The sequence below is a fragment of the Cervus elaphus genome, chromosome 14 (genome assembly GCF_910594005.1).
Source record: "Cervus elaphus chromosome 14, mCerEla1.1, whole genome shotgun sequence".
In the NCBI taxonomy this organism is placed as follows: domain Eukaryota; kingdom Metazoa; phylum Chordata; class Mammalia; order Artiodactyla; family Cervidae; genus Cervus; species Cervus elaphus.
Window position 1 is genome coordinate 8,977,771 of NC_057828.1, and position 19,132 is coordinate 8,996,902.

At 39.9% G+C, this 19,132-nt stretch overlaps 1 protein-coding gene across 8 annotated transcripts in view; it reads left to right on the top strand.

Annotated features, from left to right (window-relative positions):
* Positions 1-7,808: 7,808 nt before the first annotated feature.
* The window catches only part of CR2 (complement C3d receptor 2), a 45,972-nt gene continuing 34,648 nt past the window's right edge, over positions 7,809-19,132 (top strand). For 4 of the 8 annotated variants that reach the window (XM_043924563.1, XM_043924564.1, XM_043924566.1 and 1 more), the window contains exon 1: positions 7,810-8,223. In XM_043924563.1, the coding sequence (XP_043780498.1) occupies positions 8,166-8,223 (58 nt within the window). In that variant the 5' untranslated portion in view covers positions 7,810-8,165. Of the gene's footprint in view, positions 8,224-19,132 lie in introns of all 8 variants that reach the window. The other 4 variants (XM_043924568.1, XM_043924570.1, XM_043924571.1 and 1 more) reach the window with 2 other exon arrangements.

Here is a 19,132-nt window from a genome sequence, read left to right on the forward strand (position 1 = left end):
AAGTGTGCTGGGAAAATCAGACAGCCATCTATAAAACAATGAGAGCAGAACATTTCCTGTATCCATATGCAAAATAAACTAAAAATGGATTAAAGACCCAAATGTAACCATAATACTAGAAGAAATCATATGTCGAACACTCTTTGACATGAATAGTAGCAATATTTTTCTTCCAACTGACTCAAGGCAAAAGAAATAAAAGCAAAAATAAGCAGGTGGGACCAAATTAAAATTAAAAAACTTTTCGACAGTAAAAGGAACCATCAACAAAATGAGAGGACAGTCAAATAAATGGGATAAAATATTTGCAACTGATATGACTGGTAAGAGTTTAATATCCAAAATATATAAACAGCTTGCACAACACAATATCAAAAAGAAGAAACCCCAAAATGGGCAGATAACCCGAAAAGACATTTTTTCCAAAGAAGATATACAAATGGCCAACAAGCCCATGATAAGAGGCTCACCACCAGCAATCATCAGAGAAGTGCACATCAAAACCACAGGGAGAAATCACTTCATACTCGTGGCTATCATCAAAAAGTCTGCAAATAACAAAAGTTGACAATGATGTGGACAAAAGGGAACCACAGTACATAGTTGAGATTATAAATTAGAGCATCCAGTGTGGAAAATAATATATAGATACCTCAAGACAGTAAAAATAGAATTATCATATGATCCTGCAATTCCCCTATTGAGTACATATCTGAAGTAAACAAAAAAAAGACATATGCACTCCAATGTTAATAGCAGCAGTATTTACAAGAATTATGATATGGAAGTATCCATCAGCAGGTTCAGTTCAGTTCTGTTCAGTCTCTCAGTAATGTCTGGCTCTTTGCGACCCAATGAACTGTAGCACACCAGGCCTCCCTGTCCATCACCAACTGCTGGAGTTTACCCAAACTCATGTCCATTGAGTTGGTGATGCCATCCAACCATCTCATCCTCTGTCGTCCCCTTCTCCTCCCACCCTCAATCTTTCCCAGAATCAGAGTCTTTTCAAGTGAGTCAGCTCTTTGCATTAGGTGGCCAAAGTATTGGAGTTTCAGCTTCAACATCAGTCCTGGATGCCATTTCAAACTTTTAATGCTGTACATTTCTATCTCTGTGCTGCTCTAGTTCCATCCCAGCAGTTTTTGTGTACTGTGTTTTTTTTTTTTTTTCTATTTCTTTTTTTTTTCTGTTTACTTTTATTAGTTGAAGGCTAATTACTTTACAATATTGTAGTGGTTTTTGTCATACATTGACATGAATCAGCCATGGATTTACATGTATTCCCCATCCTGATCCCCCTTCCCACCTCCCTCTCTACCTGATCCCTCTGGGTCTTCCCAGTGCACCAGGCCCGAGCCCTTGTCTCATGCATCCAACCTGGGCTGGTGATATGTTTCACCCTAGATAATATACATGTTTTGATGCTGTTCTCTCGAAACATCCCACCCTCGCCTTCTCCCACAGAGTCCAAAAGTCTATTCTGTACATCTGTACATCTGTTCTGTACTGTGTCTCTTTTTCTGTTTTGCATATAGGGTTATCATTACCATCTTTCTAAATTCCATATATATGTGTTAGTATACTGTATTGGTTGTACTGTGTTTTTAATATCATTCAGTTTCAAAAAATTTTAATTTCTCTTGGGATTTTTTTCTTAAGGAGATGGGTTATTTAGAAGTATCTTTTATAAGTATTTAAACATTTTGGGATTTTCAAAGTATCTAATGTTTATTGATTTCCAATTTAATTTCACTATGACCAGAGAATAAATTTCATAAAGGATCAAATATTTGACTTTTTTGAGACCTACTTTGTGGAACACCATGTGGTTTACCTTGGCAAGTGATACATGTGTGCTGGAAAAAAAAAAAAAAAGATTCATTGCAGTCGGGTATTTTAGCAGTTGTTTGGTGTTGTGTTCTTTGTTTTTGCCTCTTTAAATTTTGTGATTTTTCATTAAATGTATGTACATTTAGGATGTTTGTTTTCCTGGTGATTGTTTCTTTTAATGTTATATGCTGTCCCTCTTATGCTTTTGCAAAATTCCTTGGCTTGAAATCTTTGTCTGATATTAGCTTAGACATGCCAGTTTTCTTGTGGTTACTGTTTGCATGTTATAACTTTTCAATCGTTTACTTTTAACCTGTCTTTATCTTTATGATGCATTTTTTGTAGAAAGTATATGGATTTCCAATCAACTGATTTTCTAAGAATAAACAGATGAATGGATAAAGAAGATATGGCACACACACACACACACACATGTATACATGAAATATTATTCAATCATAAAAAGAATGAAATTCTTCCATTTGCAGCAATGTGGATAGACCTAGAGGGTGAAGGAAGTCAGACAGAGAAACACAATTGTTCAATGTTATCTTTTATATGTGGGATCTAAAACATGAAACAAATGTATGCAACAGAAATAGAAACAAGCTCATACAGAAAAAACTAATGGTTACCAGTGGGAAGACGGTAAGGTAATGGTCAAAATTGGGGTATAGGATTAAGAGACACAAACTATCATGTACAAAAATAAATAACCTACAAGGATATGTTATGCAGCACAGGAAAATGTAGCCATTATTTTGTAATAAGCTTAAATGGAATATTATCTATAAAAATATTGAATAGGAATGCCATATATCTGACACTGATATAATATTGTAAATCAACTATACTTCAATAAAAATAAAATAGAATAAAATAACATGAAAAATACCTACCAAAGACATCAGTTTAGTTTAGTCACTCAGTCCTGTCTGACTCTTTGTGACCCCATGGACTGCAGCAAGCCAGGCCTACCTGTCAATCACCAAATCCCGGAGCTTGCTTAAACTCATATCCATTCAGTCAGTGATGCCATCCAACCATCTCATCCTCTGTTGTCCCCTTCTCCTCCTGCCCTCAATCTTTCCCAGCATCAGGGTCTTTTCTAGAGTCAGTTCTTTTCATCAGGTGGGCAAAGTATTGGAGTTTTAGCCTCAGCATCCGTCCTTCCGATGAACATTCAGGACTGATTTCCTTTAGGATGGACAGGTTGGATCTCCTTGTAGTCCAAGGGACTCTCAAGAGTCTTTTCCAACACCATAGTTCAAAAGCATTGATTCTTCAGCACTCAGCTTTCTTTCTAGCCCAACTCTCACTTCCATACATGACTACTAGAGAAAACCCTAATCCGACCCCACAAGAGACTGACCCAGACTTGCCTGTGAGTGTCCAGGAGTCTCCGGCAGAGGCACGGGTCGGCGGTGGCCTGCTATGGGGTCGGGGACAGTGAGTGGAGCAGTGCATGCATGGGACCTTTTGAAGGAGCTTGCCATTTTCTTCATTACCTCCACCATAGTTTAATCTCAGGTCAAACAACAGGGAGTGAACACGGCCCTGCTCATCAACAGAAAATTGGATTAAAGATTTACTAAGCATGGCTCCACCCATCAGAACAAGACCCAGTTTCCCCCACACTCAGTCTCCCCCATCAGGAAGCTTCCATAAGCCTCTATCCTTATCCCTCAGAGGGCAGACAGAATGAAAACCACAGTCACAGAAAGGTAATCAAACTGATCACATGGACCACAGCCTTGTCTAACTCAATGAAACTATGAGCCATGCCATGTAGGGCCACCCAAGATGGATGGGTCATGATGGAGAGTTCTGACAAAACATGGTCCACTGGAGAAGGCAATGACAAAAGACATACATAAATGGAAAGATAGCCTATGCTCATGAATTGAAAGACTTCATATTGTTACAATACCTGTATTACCCCCAAATGATTCACAGATTCAATGCAATCCCAATTAAAATTTCAATGGTAGTTTCAACATAAACAGAAAAGAAGAAATTCCTAAAATTTGTGTGAAGCCACAAGATAATCTAATAGCCAAAGTGGTCTTGGGAAAGAAAAACAAAACTGGAGGCATCACACTTCCTAATTTCAAACCATAAAGAAAAAAAAACTCAGCTTTTATTTCTATGTGGGGAAAACCCCAATGGTTCCCCACTGTGTATTTCTTCCCTGTGTGTCTCCTTTACCTTTAGTAGAACACTCCTTCTTAGACGTCTGGGGACCAAATGCATGGAGGACCTTACCCACACCACGCAATTCTCTGCAACATCACCTGAGTGTCCTACACTACAATTATGACACTCTATACCCAGACATTGCATCACAACCCACAGATTAAGGGCTCAGCCTTACAAGACTACTCTCATCCCAACTCAGTTGCCATTCAGAAACCCAGTTTATGTCCTGTGGCCATGACCAATTGGCTATAGATTGGAGGTTACAAAAACTTCCTCTTTGAGTCTGATCCATTTGCTAGAGCAGCTCACAAAACTCAGGGCCATACTGCCTCATATTTATCAGTTTATTAAAGGATATACTAAAGGATGAACTTCCCAGGTGGCTCAGTGGTAAAGAATCTGCCTGCCATTGAAGGAGATGCTAAGAAAAGCATGCTCAATCCCTGGGTTGGGAAGATCCCCTGGAGAAGGAAATGGCAACCCACTCCACTAGCTCTAGCCTGGAAAATTCCATGGACAGAGGAGCCTCGTGGGCTACAGCCCATGTGATCACAAAGAGTCAGACACGACTGAGTACACACTCACCTCACCACCATAACAAAGGTTACGGATGAACAACCAGATGAAGAGATACCTTGGGCAAGCTCTAGGAGGGACCCAAGTGTAGGAACTTCTGTCCACATGGCCTGGGGGTATGTCACCCTCCAGATATGAATGTCATCATCAGCCAGGGAGCTCTCTGTGGCTGCACCATTGGGATTTTATGGATATTTCCTCATGTAGGGGTGGTCAGTTATTAACACCTTGTCTGGCCTCTCCCCTCTCTGGAGGATGGGAAAGGGAGGGGGCAAAACTTGCAAGCTTCTAATGATGGCTTGATCTTTCTAGTGACAAGTCTCCATCCAGAAGCCCTGCAAGGGTCACCTCAAAAGAACAAAAGATGTTCCTAGTGCTCCTATCATGAAACTTTACTAGGGTTTTATGAGCTGTGTTGGGGTAGAATCAAAGACAAATATTAGAACAAGAGATCCTCCTAGTAAACACCTAGAAAATATCAAGGATTTTAGGAGCTTTGTGTCAGGAACAAGGAGCAGAGACCAACACATATATTTTATATTATCTCATGTAAACTATATCACAAAACTATAAAAATCAAGAGCATGGTATTTGCATAAAAAATGACACACAGATTAATGGAAAAGAATAGAGCACTCAAAAATAAACCCATATATATATAAGATTAATTATTTTACAACAAAGGAGCCAAGAATAAACAATGAATAGAGGATGGTCTCTTCAGTAAATGGTGTTAGTAAAACTCTACAGCCATATGCAAAAGAAAGAAACTGAACCATCTCACACCATACACAAAAATCAGCTCAAAATGCATTGAAGAGTTGAATGTAAGACCTGAAACATTAAATACCTGGAAGAACATGAGGGGGTAAGCTCCTTAACATTGGTCTTGACAATTTTTTCTTTGATTTGACACTCAAAGTAAAGACAACATACGCAAAAAATAAACTATTACTACATCAAACTAAAAAGCTTCTGCGTATCACACATAAAAAGATGCTCAACATGATCAATCATCAAGGAAATGCAAACCAAAACCAAAATGAGGTATCACTTCACACCTGTTAGAATGGCTAGCATGATAAGGGATAACAAGAGTTGGATAGGATGTGTATAAAAATGACTCATATAAATTGATGCAGCTACTATGGAAAAAGAGTAGTTCCTCAAAAAAATAAAATACAGAACTGCTATATTATCCAGCAGTTCCACTTCTGTGTATACATCAGAAGGGGAAAATAAAAATGTGCCATATATATATTCAACCATAAAAAGAATGAATCTTTCCATTTTTTATACTATGAATGAACTTCGAAAGCAATATACTAAGTGAAACAAGTCGAACAGGGGATGGCAAATACTGTATGATCTTATTTACACGTGAAATCTAAAAAGAACGAGCTCATAATTGCAGAACAGATTGGTGGTTGCCAGAGAAGGGGGCAGGTGGGAAGTGGGGAAAATGAGTGAAGGTGGTCAGAAGACACAACCTTCCAGTTATAAGATAAATAAGTTCTGGGTATATAATGCACAGCAGGATGATTATAGCCAACAATACTGTTTTGCATATTTGAAAGTTGCTGAGAGAATAGATCTTATAAATTATTACAAGAAAACTTTGCAACTATCTGAGGTGATGGATGTTAACTAAACTTACCATTCTAATCATTTTTCAGTATGTACATATATCAAATCATTATGATATACACCTTAAGCTAATACAATATTATATATCAACAAAACTGGAAATAATTAAAATAAATATATGTTACCAAAAAAGTTAATATCATCTGAAAACACCCATACAGAAACTCTCAGAATAATTTTTGACCCTATATCTGGGCATCTCACAGCCCAGTCAAGCTGACCCATAAAATTAACCATCACAAGTATCCAACAGGATACTATGGAAATAATATAGTATGAGTTCTGAGACTAAATTTTAAATGACATTGTGACTTCTGCTTTTTTCTCTTGTTCTGTAAGAAGACAGTTGGCATATCACAAGGACACTCAAATAGTCCTAGGGTGCGGTCCTCCTAGTAAGGATATCTGGCCTCCAAACTACAGCCATGTGAGTGAGTCATCTTAGACTTAGATCCTCCAGCCTCAGTCCAGCTTTCAGATGACTGCAGTTCTGGCCAATGTCTGGACTGCAACCTTGTCAAAGCTCTCAAGCCAGGACCACTTTGCTTATGTGCTCTCAAATTCCTGACACACAGCAGTTGTGTGAGACAATGTGTGTTTATTCTTGCTTTAAATTAATAAGTTAAGGATAATTTGCTACTTGCAGTAGGCAACTAATTTAAAAGTCACTAAACAAAAATAATTGCTGTGTACTTTCAAAAATTTCAAGGTCAGGAAAACAAAAAGACTGACGAACTTTATCAGAATAAATGAGAAAAAAAAGAAATCAAATGCAATGCATGACCCTAGAATGACTCAGCGCCAGAAAAAAAAAGTGGGTGTGTGTTCATTTGTGCATGAGTTGGCACTTGCTTTCCCCCACTTTTTTTTGCCATAATAACGAATATTAGATGATTGGAGAAATCCGTACTGTCTGTCCCTTAGGTAATACATTAATTTCCTGTTTTTGCTCATTGTACTGAAATTATGTAAGACTATATTCTCACTTTTAGGAAATACATATTGAAGTATTTAGAAGAGGGGCATCATGCCTGTAACTTATCTCAAAGAGTTCCAAAGTAAAAAAATTATATAATTGTAATCATATACACTTATAAAACTATATGTGTATATATCTAAATCTCTATATAACTATATCATAGTTATTTATCTAGAAAGAGGGAGAACCGGAGAATGAAGAAGAAAATATAGTAAAATGTTAACATTTGGAGAATCTGGGTGATGAATGTGTGGGGATCCTTTGTATTATTTTTGCAACTTTTTTTTTTTTTTGCAACTTTTCTGTATCAGTTATTGCAAAATAAAAAGAAAAGGACATCAGAGGTGGTTGCTATTCCTTAGTTTCCTTTGTAAGTAAACGGTTTTCAAACGGAAGGTTGGAAACATGAATAACTTTTGAAATGAATTTAGCGAATCCAACCCAGAATTTTCAAGAGAGAGAAAGTCGGGGAAGGGGAAAGGGGAAGAGGGAGAGGAGGGAAAGGGAGGGGAAAGGAGGGAGCGGAGGGAGGAAGGGTTGGACGCGGGAGGAGAGGAGATGATAGAATAGGACGGGACAGGAGAGCGCCATAGGTTGGTCAGGGTAGTGCTATTTTGCTTCAGATCCCCAGCGGCAAAAGTAGATGCCCTGGGCTGCGCGGTCCGAAAAGTTGGAAAGCGACTGCAAGGAAGACTGGAATCTGAGCCAGTGAATCAGAGTTTCTCCGCCCGCCGGCCCCGGCCCCTCACTGCGCGGCCCCGCCCCCAGCGGCCGGCAGGTGTGCGCCCGGCCTGCACGTGGTGCCAGATGCTACTTAAGGGCCCACCTTCCCCTGCCTGCAGCTGCCAGCTTCTCTAGCCGTGTCTTCCCGGAGCTGCCGGAGGCGCGCGGGTCTCAGAACGCATCCCGTCGCTAGGGCTGCAGCCGCGGCATGGGCGCCGCGGGCCCCATCTGGGTTTTCTTGACTCTCCTCGCGCCGGGGGTCCTCGGTGAGCTGGGAATGGGATCACGGAGGTAGGGACGCGTCTGGGGCCGGGATGGCCTCTGTGCCACGATGCAAAGGAAGCAGTCAAAAGTGAGAAGGTGGGACGACCTTGCCTGCTTCTCGCTCGCTTTGGGGCACCTCTCTTGGTCCTGAAGGTCTTCGCTCGCTGCTCCCGTGCTGGGGCCACCAGCATCGCAGGCTGCCTGACGGAATGGCACTATGTGATCTGTCCAGTGGGTCCTGTGGCGTGACGTGCCCGCTCCGTGCCGCCAGGTCTCAGCATGTGCTCAGCGCTCTGGGTCCCGCAGGGCTGCGAGCGCTAATGCCCGGACGCTTATCCGAAACCTGCTCGTGCTGAGCGCAGTTGCATGCTCCGCTAGGCGCGGGAGTTTCTGCACACATCGAATGCCCTCCTGCCTAGTCAAAACAGCCCAGCCTCCCGCTGCCCTCCCAGAAAAAGAATAATGTCTGATTCCCAGGCGTGATTCTCATATATTTTAAAAATTTTGATGTGATATTGGTAGAGAGATCCTAAATGATAAACATCTGGAGCTACTTACAAAAGCTGATATGTGAATAAAAACTGCAATTCTTTGTGCTATTTATTGGCAAGGGCACCAGAAAGTTTCATTCAACGTTTATTATAATTTTCTTCCTCCAGACTGGCTTAATTTTAAATTGTAATTTAAGATCGGAGTCTCTTGGTTATGCGCTAGGTATAACCGTCTAATAATTTTCAGAGGAGAGTGGATAAGAAATTTACTGCATACAGACCTCAATACCTACGTGACCTTTAGCAAGTCATTTAGTTCCCAAGCCTCAGTTTCTTGATCTTTAAAAGGAAGCTAGTGATAAGCAGCCCTGCCCTTACTGAACTGCCCTGAATATCAGATGAAATTAGGCAAACGGAAGTTGGATGTTCGATGTTATTACTAAATGCCAGTAATAAGATGACTATCTGGATCTGTTTTGATAGAGTCAGCATTTAAGCTTGACCACTGCAACTTGCCATTGCATACTTTGGTTCTATTACAGTTTACTCTGTCAGCTTCCTGATGTTCAGTTTTTTCCTGACCCTTAATTAGACATTTCCCCAAACCATTATCTTCATCCCTTCTCTTGCCTACCTATTAACTCTCTTTGAACAAATGTACTTTGACAACTTTCTCTAACACATCTGTGCGGCATTGCTCCTGACCAGACTTCTTGCCAGCGTTCCATTCATTTTTCTAAATTTCAGAGAGGGTGTTATCAACTGAAAATCAACTTCTTAGCAAGCCTGTCAATTCATTGTTCCCCCAAGGATGCCAGAGCATCCCCTTGCAGTACCAGAGCAGAAGTATCCTCTGAGTCACTTAACTCCAGACACACGAAAGAGCAGGGCTACTGACCTGTCAGCTGTCATAACTAGTGTGCTTCTGCTGTTTGTCTTCTCATTCTCATACCAATATTTCAGCCATTCTCATCATGATTACCTTTGTAACAACCTCCTCTCTTACAGATTATTCTGATGCCTGTCTAACCTTTCCAATCATGAAAACGAAAATTAAAATTTCTTTTCCATGATTTCACTCCCTTGCTTAAAAATCTGAAAGGGCTTCCTACTGACTGTGGAATTACAGTTAAGTCTGACGCCTTCAGTCTTTCAAGCCTTTGGATCTCACTTAAGCATACCGCTTCTGATTCCCCACCGCTTCCTGGTCATCTTGCCTATCTCTCACCCCATGATCTCTTGCTCACGCTCTGCCCCTGCCCTCCTCCTGACTTTTGCTCCCACTATGTACCCTCCCTTGTCCATCCCTTGGCTCTTGGCCAGTTCCTGCCTCTGAGCTTGCTTAAGAAACTCTTGACATTCCTTTTACAAAGTATGCATACATGTATTTTTCCAGTTTTATTGAAAAATAATTGATTTACATCACTAAGTTTAAGGTGTACAGCATGATGGCTTGATTTGCACATACTGTAGAATGATTACCATAGTAAGTTTAGTTAACATCCATTTAGTTAACACAAGATGAAAAGAAAAGAAAAAAATTTCTCCTTGTGGTGAGAACTTAGGACATATTCTATTAACAATTTTCCCACACATCATAAAATCATGTTAATTACAGTTATCATGTTGTATGTTACATTGCTATGCTTATTTTTCATATAACTGGAAATTTAAAACTTTTGGTCACCTTCCTCCAATTCTCCTCCCATGCTCTGTCTTCAGTAACCATAAATCAGATTTCTTTTTTCTATGAGTTTGGTATTTTTGTTTTTAGATTCCACATACAAGTGAAATCATACATTATTTGTATGTCTCTGACTTATTCACTCAGTATAATGCCTTCAAATATCATCCATGTTGCTGCAAATGGTAGGATTTCCTTGCTTTTTAATGGCTGAATAATATTCCATTGTATATATTCATCCACAACTTCTTCGTTCATTCATCTGTTGATGGACAACTAGGTTATTTCCATGTGTTGGCTATGCTTACATGTGTAAATAATGCCACTATGAACATGGGGGCATAGATATCTTTTCAAGTTAGTGTTTTCATTTTCTTTGTGTATATCACTAGAAATGCAATTGTTGAATCATATGATAGTTCTATTGTTAATTTTTTGAGGAATTATGGTACCTTTTTATAATACAGTCTTCTGGGTTCTATATTACCTTCCAGAGAAATGTTTGGGAGTTGGTCTAGGAATTCAAGATTTAACAAGCATTCTGGAAAATTCTGAAGCGTTTTAAAGACCAAATTTCCTTCTCAGAGTGGTTTTGTTTTTCTCCTTTTGTCTATTTGCATAAACCAATTCAAATTTCCTACACTCTTAAATTTCACTCTTACCTTGACTGACAGCCTCACCTCATCCAACACTAAGGAAACAAAATCATTAAGAGAAATTCCCCCATTTTCCAATCATTTACCTCTGTCTGAAATCAGATCCTTTTCTCTCCTCTGCTTAAAACCTGCCAAGGGTTTCCCATCACATTGAGACAAAATCTGTGCTCCTTAAACTCAATGCCAAGCCTCTGCCTCTCTCTGAAATTCTCTGTATTCCTCACTCACCACGTCTGTTCCAACCACGCTGACCTTCTTTCTGTTCCTTAATTGGAGTCACGCTTGTTTAGCTATTGCACTAGGTGTTCCCCTGTTAAATACTTGTCTACAGGTCACCCCTTACCTGTGTCCTCAACATTCAGGTCTCAGACCCACAGTTATTCTTCTCTGACTCTCTGACCCTTACCTGAAGTAGTTCTTGCCCCAGGTCACTCTATCACATAACCATGTTCTTTTTTCCACAGAGCACCTATCATCATATTCATGATCACAATCCATCCTCTCTTTCCTCTGCAGATATCCCCTGTCTTGTATCATCCATTTGTATCTCTCCCATGGGTGATCCCCACCAGCAGTTAAATATGCCCCAGGGCATCCTTTCTTTGGTTGCAGGAAGAGGCTTCTCAAGACCCAGTGGCATTCCACTTTTTTGTCCTTTTTCTCATCTTTCTCAGCAAAAATTCTCATTGACTTCTTTCTCACATTTATCGTTCTCATTAATCCTCTCCAGATAGGCTTCTTTTCACACTATTATCCTGAAGCTCTTCTCATCAGGGTCAGTACTGACCTTCTGCTAACAAATCCAATGGTAATTTTTCTATCTTTACCTTTCTCAGTCTTTCAGCAAAAGCTGGCTGATTTCTGCCTCCTGAAACAGTTTTCATTATCATCTTCCAAAGCAAGACACTTTAACCTATTTTTTCCTATTTTTACCTATTTTCTCTGGTTACCTTTAGTCTCTTTTGCCCTATCTCTAATATTTTTAGAGGGTCTTAGGGTTCAGTCCTGGGCCTCTTCTGTTTTCCTCCATACTTTCTTCCTAAGAGAACTATCCAGTCTCATGACTTTAAATACTGTTTATATGTTGATGACTCATATGTATTATCTGTAGCCCCGAGTTCTCTCCTGAGAGGCAAATTTGTGCCTACAATTGCATTTGCATCTTAATGTCCACTGAGTATGTTAAATACACCAACTCTAAAGTGGAACCAATTCTGTACATTCCCCACAACACACACATGCACGCACACACACACACACACACACAGGTCCATTCCAATCTCAATACATTGTATTACCATCAACCAAGTAGCTCAAATCAAAAGCTTAAAAGCCATTTATTAGGTTTTTCCTGGTGGTCCAGTAGTTAAAACTCTGTGTTCCCAATGCAGAAGGCTTTCGTTTGTTCCCTGGTCAGGGAACTAGATCCCACATGCATCAAATAAGTTACAATGTAGTCAAATAAATGAATAAATAAATAAATTTTGTTTAAAAAAGCCTGGAGCCATTACTGAATACTCCCATTCCCTTAGCCCCACATCTAGTACAGTAGAGTCCTACCAATTTTATTTCTATAATATATTCCTAGTTTATCTGTTTCTCACTGTCTCCTTGTATCCAAGCTTTGTTTTATTTGGTCTAATTTACTTTAATAGCCTCCAGACTGGACTCCCTACTTCTGAAAGTAAAAGTCCAGTCCATTCTCCATCCAGTTACCAGACTATTCTTTTTAAAAGTTAAACCAGATCACATGATTCTCTTGTTTGAACTCTCCAATGACATCCACCCAAAAAAACATAGTGACATCCTACTGTAGACTAAGAAGCCCTGTGCACTTCTTTCTGCTGGGCTTTCTAGCTTCATCCCGTTCCACTCTGATCACCAAATTCCAGCCACACGTGCCTTTTGTCTTTGTGACCCCATGGACTGTAGCCCACCAGGCTCCTCTGTCCATCAGAATTCTCTAGGCAAGAACACTGGAGTGAGTAGCCATGCCCTGGGATCTTATCAACCCTCGGATCTCCCACATTGCAGGCAGATTCTTTACCATCTGAGTCACCAGGGAAGCCCTAGTCTATCTCTAAGGCACAGCAAATCCACCCCTGATCTTAGGCTTCTGCCTAAAATGCTTTTACCCAGCACTTTACCTTGCTGACACCTTCTTATCCTTCAGTCATAACTCAAATGTCTACTCTTCATAGGTCTTCCTTAATCATCATAACTGAAGTTGTATGCCATCCGGTCTCCTCCTTTTCCCAGTCCATTACATTTTCATATATAACTCTGTTTATTTCCTTTACATATCATCTGTTTATTTATAGTCTATCTCCCTCTATTTTTATATAAATTCTGTGAAGGTGAAAACCTTGTGTCTAGTGTTCACTGATGCATATTCTGTACTTAAGACAGTAGCTTGGTTAATATGCACACTGGCCATTCAAAAATTATCAAATAGTAAGAAAACCCAGTGTTTTGATATTTGATCATAATAATTCTCATTATCTATAATATTTTCTCCTCCTACCTGCTATCTGTCTTAAATTTCAGGTTTATTTTTACTATCCTATATATTTGTTCTCTATTCATTTCAAATGGACTTCTAAACCAGTTCAGGTAAATCTCCTTAAACACACAAAAAAAATTAAATACATTTTTGTTCTTTAGAAACTCTTTGCATACTTAGTTTTAACATGGTTTATGTGATGCATATGTCAATATTTTGTCACTATCTTCTATTTTAGATCCTGTCATTATTTATATTGATGTTTAGTCCTGATTTTAAAAAGATGTGAAGAGGATCCAACTTAAGAAAATGTTACTTAATGGTTTATAGATAACATTCCCTTTTCTTGTGTGGAAAACATGATTTTGGAATTTCTCTCCTCTGACCTGGGATTTTGATAATTTCATTACAAATAAGAGCTGAAAAGTGAAAGTGTTATTTGCTCAGTCAAGTCTGACTCTTTGCAACCCCATAGACTGTAGCACACCAGGCCCCTCTGTCCATGGAATTTTTCAGGCAAGAATACTGGAGTGGGCTGCCATTCCTTTCTCCAGGGGATCTTCCCAACCCAGGGATCGACCCTAGGTCTCCTGCATTGCAGGCAGATTCTTTACGATCTGAGCCACAGGGGAAGCCCTACTAATAAGAGTTGGCGTCCCCCAAAAGAGAGAAAGTTCCCAAGTCTCTTTGAAGATAAGAATTTCCTAATATTCCTCATCCAGAAAGTATGATTCTTACTTAATTTCACCCCCAAATGTCATGTTATAAAGTAACATCTACATTTTGCTTCTCCAAGATCTTTGTTGCATCTTAGTCCATGTCATCACTACTAAATAAATCTTGTAAATTCAAATAGGTTTTCAGCTTGTGGAATTATTTAGGGTTGTTTTTATTCACACTGGATACATATAGGTTAAGTCATTTGATTAGGGTGAATTGATACAAATAATGACAGGGTTGTGAAGTTGGTCTTCATTGAGGTCAAACCCTGACTTTCCCCATAGAGTCTTGCTGTTTTGCAAAAGTATGTGCTTGAAGACATTTGTAGGTGTTAATGGAGGAAAACAGAGGAGTTGAGAAAAGAAACAAGAGACCTACAGTGTGACATAGGTCCCAGCAGTAAAGGCTATTCTTAGATTCTGTCGACCAGTTCAGTCACTCAGTCATGTCTGACTCTTTGTGACCCCATGGACTGCAGCTTGCCAAACTGCCCTGTCCATCACCAACTCCCAGGGCTTGCTCAAACTTATGTCCACTGAGTTGGTGATGCCATGCAACCATCTCATCCTCTGTTATCCTCTTCTCCTCCTGTCTTCAATCTTCCTCAGCCCCAGGGTCTTTTCCAAAGAGTTGGTTCTTCCTATCAGGTGGCCAAAGTATTGGAGCTTCAGCTTCAGCATCAGTCCTTCCGATGAATATTCAGGACTGATTTCCTTTAGGATGGACTGGTTGGATCTCCTTGCAGTACAAGGGATTCTCAAGTGTCTTCTCCAATATCACAGTTCAAAAGCATCAATTCTTCAGCACTCAGCTTTCTTTATAGTCCAACTCTCACATCCACACATAACTACTGGAAAAACCATAGCTTTGACTATGCAGAACTTTGTCAGCAAAGTAATGTCTCTGCTTTTTAATATGCTATCTAGGTTAGTCAGAGTTTTTCTTCCAAGGAGCAAGTGTCTTTTAATTTCATGGCTGCAGTCATCATCAGCAGTGATTTTGGAGCCCAAGGAAATAAAGTCTCTCACTGTTTCCATCGTTTCCCCATCTATTTGCCATGAAGTGATGGGACCAGATACCATGATCTTCATTTTTTGAATGTTGAGCTTTAAGCCAACTTTTTCACTCTCCTCTTTCACTTTCATCAAGAGGCTCTTCACTTCCTCTTCACTTTCTGCCATAAAGGTGGTGTCATCTGCATACCTGAGGTTATTGATATTTCTCCCAGCAATCTTGATTCCAGCTTGTGCTTCATCCAGCCCAGCATTTTGCATGATGAACTCTGCATATAAGTTAAATAGGCAGGGTAACTTTATACAGCATTGACATACTCCTTTCCCATTTTGGAACCAGTTGGTTTTTCTATGTCCTGTTCTAACTGCTGCTTCTTGACCTGCATCCAGATTTCTCAAGAGACAGGTAAAGTGGTCTGGGATTCCCATTTCTTTAAGAATTTTCCACAGTTTATTGTGATCCACACAGTCAAATGTTTTGACAGTCAATAAAGCAAAGTAGATGTTTTTCTGGAACTCTCTTGCTTTTTCTTTGATCCAACAGATGTTGGCAATTTGGTCTCTTGTTCCCTTCCTTCTAAATCCAGCTTGAATATCTGGAAGTTCTTGGTTCAGGTACTGTTGAAGCCTGGCTTGGAGAATTTTGAGCATTACTTTGCTAGGGTGTGAGATGAATGCAACTGTGTGGTAGCGTGAACCTACTTTGGCATTGCCTTTTTTTGGAATTGGAGTGAAAACTGACCTTTCCCAGTCCTGTGGCCACTGCTGAGTTTTCCAAATTTGCGGGCATACTGAGTGCAGCACTTTCACAGCATCGTCTTTCAGGATTTGAAATAGCTCAACTGGAATTCCATCACTTCCACTAGCTTTGTTTGTAGTGATGCTTTCTAAGGCCCACTTGACTTCTGAATCCAGGATGTCTGTCTCTAGGTGAGTGATCACACCATTGTGGTTATCTGGGTCACTAAGATCTTTTTTGTGTAGTTCTACTGTGTATTCTTGCCACCTCTTCTTCATATCTTCTGCTTCTGTTAGGTCTATACAATTTCTGTCCTTTATTTTGCCCATCTTTGCATGAAATTTTCTCTTGGTATCTCTCATTTTCTTGAAGCAATATCTAGTCTTCCCACTCTGTTGTTTTCCTTTATTTCTTTGCATCGATCACTTTGGAAGGCTTTCTTGTCTCTCCTTGGTATTCTTTGAAACTCTGCATACAAATGAGTACATCTTTCCTTTTCTCCCTTGCTTTTCACTTTTTTTTTCTTTTCTCAGCTATTTGTAAGGCCTCCTCAGGCAACCATTTTGCCTTTTTGCATTTCTTTCTCTTGGGGATGGTCTCGATCACTGCCTCCTGTACAACGTCACGAATCTCTGTCCATAGTTCTTCAGGGATTCTATCACATCTAATCCTTTGAGTATATTTGTCACTTCCACTGTATAATCATAAGGGATTTGATTTAGGTCATACCTGAATGGTCTAGTCGTTTTCCCTACTTTCTTCAATTTAAGTCTGAATTTTGTAATAAGGAATTCATGATCTGAGTCACAATCAGTTCCCTGTTTTTTTTTTGCTGAGGGTATAGAACTTCCCCATCTTCAGCTGCAAAGAGTATAATGTGATTTCAGTATTGACCATCTGGTGATGTCCATGTGTAGTATCATTTCTTGTGTTGTTGGAAGAAGGTGTTTGCTATGACCAATGCATTCTCTTGGCAAAACTCTGTTAGCCTTTGCCCTTTCACTTTGTACTCCAAGGCCAAACTTGCCTGTTACTCCAAGTATCTCTTGACTTCCTACTTTTGCATTTCAGTCCCCTATGATGAAAAGGGCATCTTTTTTTTTGGTGTTAGTTCTGGAAGGTCTTGTAGGTTACCATAGAACCATTTAACTTCAGCTTCTTCGGCATTAGTAGTTGGGGATTACTTGAATTACTGTGGTATTGAATGGTTTGCCTTGGAAATGAACAGAGACCATTCTGTCATTTTTGAGATTGCACCCAAGTACTGCATTTCAGAGTATTTTGTTGACTGTGAGGGTGACTCCATGTCTTCTAAGGGATTCTTGCCCGCAGTAGTAAATATAATGGTCATCTGAATAAAATTCTCCCATTCCAGGCCACTTTAGTTCACTGATTTCTAAAATGTCAATGTTCACTCTTGCCATCTCCTGTTTGATCACTTTCAATTTTCCTTAATTCGTGGACCTAAGATTCCAGGTTCCTGTGCAATATCGTTCTTCACAGCATCAGACTTTACTTCTGTCACCAGGCATGTCCCCAACTAGGTGGGCCTTTTGCTTTGACACAGTCTCTTCATTTCTTTTGGATTTATTTCCCCACTCTTCTCCAGTAGCATATTGGGCACCTACTGACTTAGGGATTTCAGCTTTCAGTGTCTTATCTTTTTGCCTTTTCATGCTCTTTATGGAGTTCTCAAGGCAAGAATACTGACGTGGTTTGCCATTCCCTTTTCCAGTGGACCACGTCTTGTAAGAACTCTCCCCATGCCCTACACGGCCTGGCTCATAGTTTCCTTGAGTTGGACAAGGCTGTGGTCCATGTGGACAGCTGGGTTAGTTTTCTGTGACTGTGGTTTTCATTCTCTCTGCCCTCTGAGGGATAAGGATGAGAGGCTTATGGAAGCTTCCTGATGGGGGAGACTGACTGTGTGGGAAACTGGGTCTTGTTCAGATGGGTGGGGCCATGCTCAGTAAATCTTTAATCCAATTATCTGTGCATGGGCAGGGCTCTGTTCCCTCGCTGTTGCTTGGCCCATGCCTCCACCAGAGACTCCTGTCTATGTGACTCCACCAATAGAAGTGTTGGCTACAAAAAGGCTGGCTCCAGCTACAACCTTGGGAGTACTGTGTTTCCCTCTGTGTCAGTCAGTCCATGTTTGTTCTTTGACTTGCACCTGTAACTATTTCAGATTTGTTTGAAAAAGGAGATTTATAGGTTGGATATTCAAATATACCATCATTCTGGAGTTGAAACTTGAACTGTCTTTCATATCTAGAAAAATTATTTTCAAGGTACATTCTTAAGCATCAGGGCATTACAGTTTTTTTTTTTTTTTTCTCATCTCCTAGAATAAGATTTGTTTCTTCTTCATCATCATTATCACAATTACTTTAAGTCACAGGGACATGTCTTGAAACAACTACCTCATTTTATCTGGTACCCATCAGAAAGTATTTACTAAATGCTTTAGGGGGCATATTACTCCATTAGGTTAATGGAAAAAATAATGAAGAATAAAAAAAAAATCCTATTTTCTCCTTGCTAGGACCTAAAGGTTTAAAGATTAAAATAGGAATGTTAATTCATAAAAATAATTTTGGAGGTTTTTGCATAAGATGAGCTTACAAGATCTGATATACTTGATATACTTGTTTCCTGTGATGTTGCAGAAAAGTTTTTATACCATTTTAGTTTTTATTTATGAGATTTTATAAAGGTGGAACTCCAGGGTCTTTATGGAATTTTATTAAAATATAATTTTCTTCAGCTCTTCTTCTGAAGTCTGTCATAAAAAGTCTTTGAACTCCTGAGCTTGTTTCTCTGCATATGCATTCATCCTGTAAGATACATTTTCTTTGCTACTGCTAAGTCACATCAGTCGTGTCCGACTCTGTGCGACCCCATCCCTGGGATTCTCCAGGCAAGAACACTGGAGTGGGTTGCCGTTTCCTTCTCCAATGCATAAAAGTGAAAAGTGAAAGTGAAGTCACTCAGTCATGGCCGGCTCTTTGCAACCCCATGGACTGCAGCCTACCAGGCTCCTCCGTCCATGGGATTTTCCAGGCAAGATTACTGGAGTGGGGTGCCATTGCCTTCTCCACATTT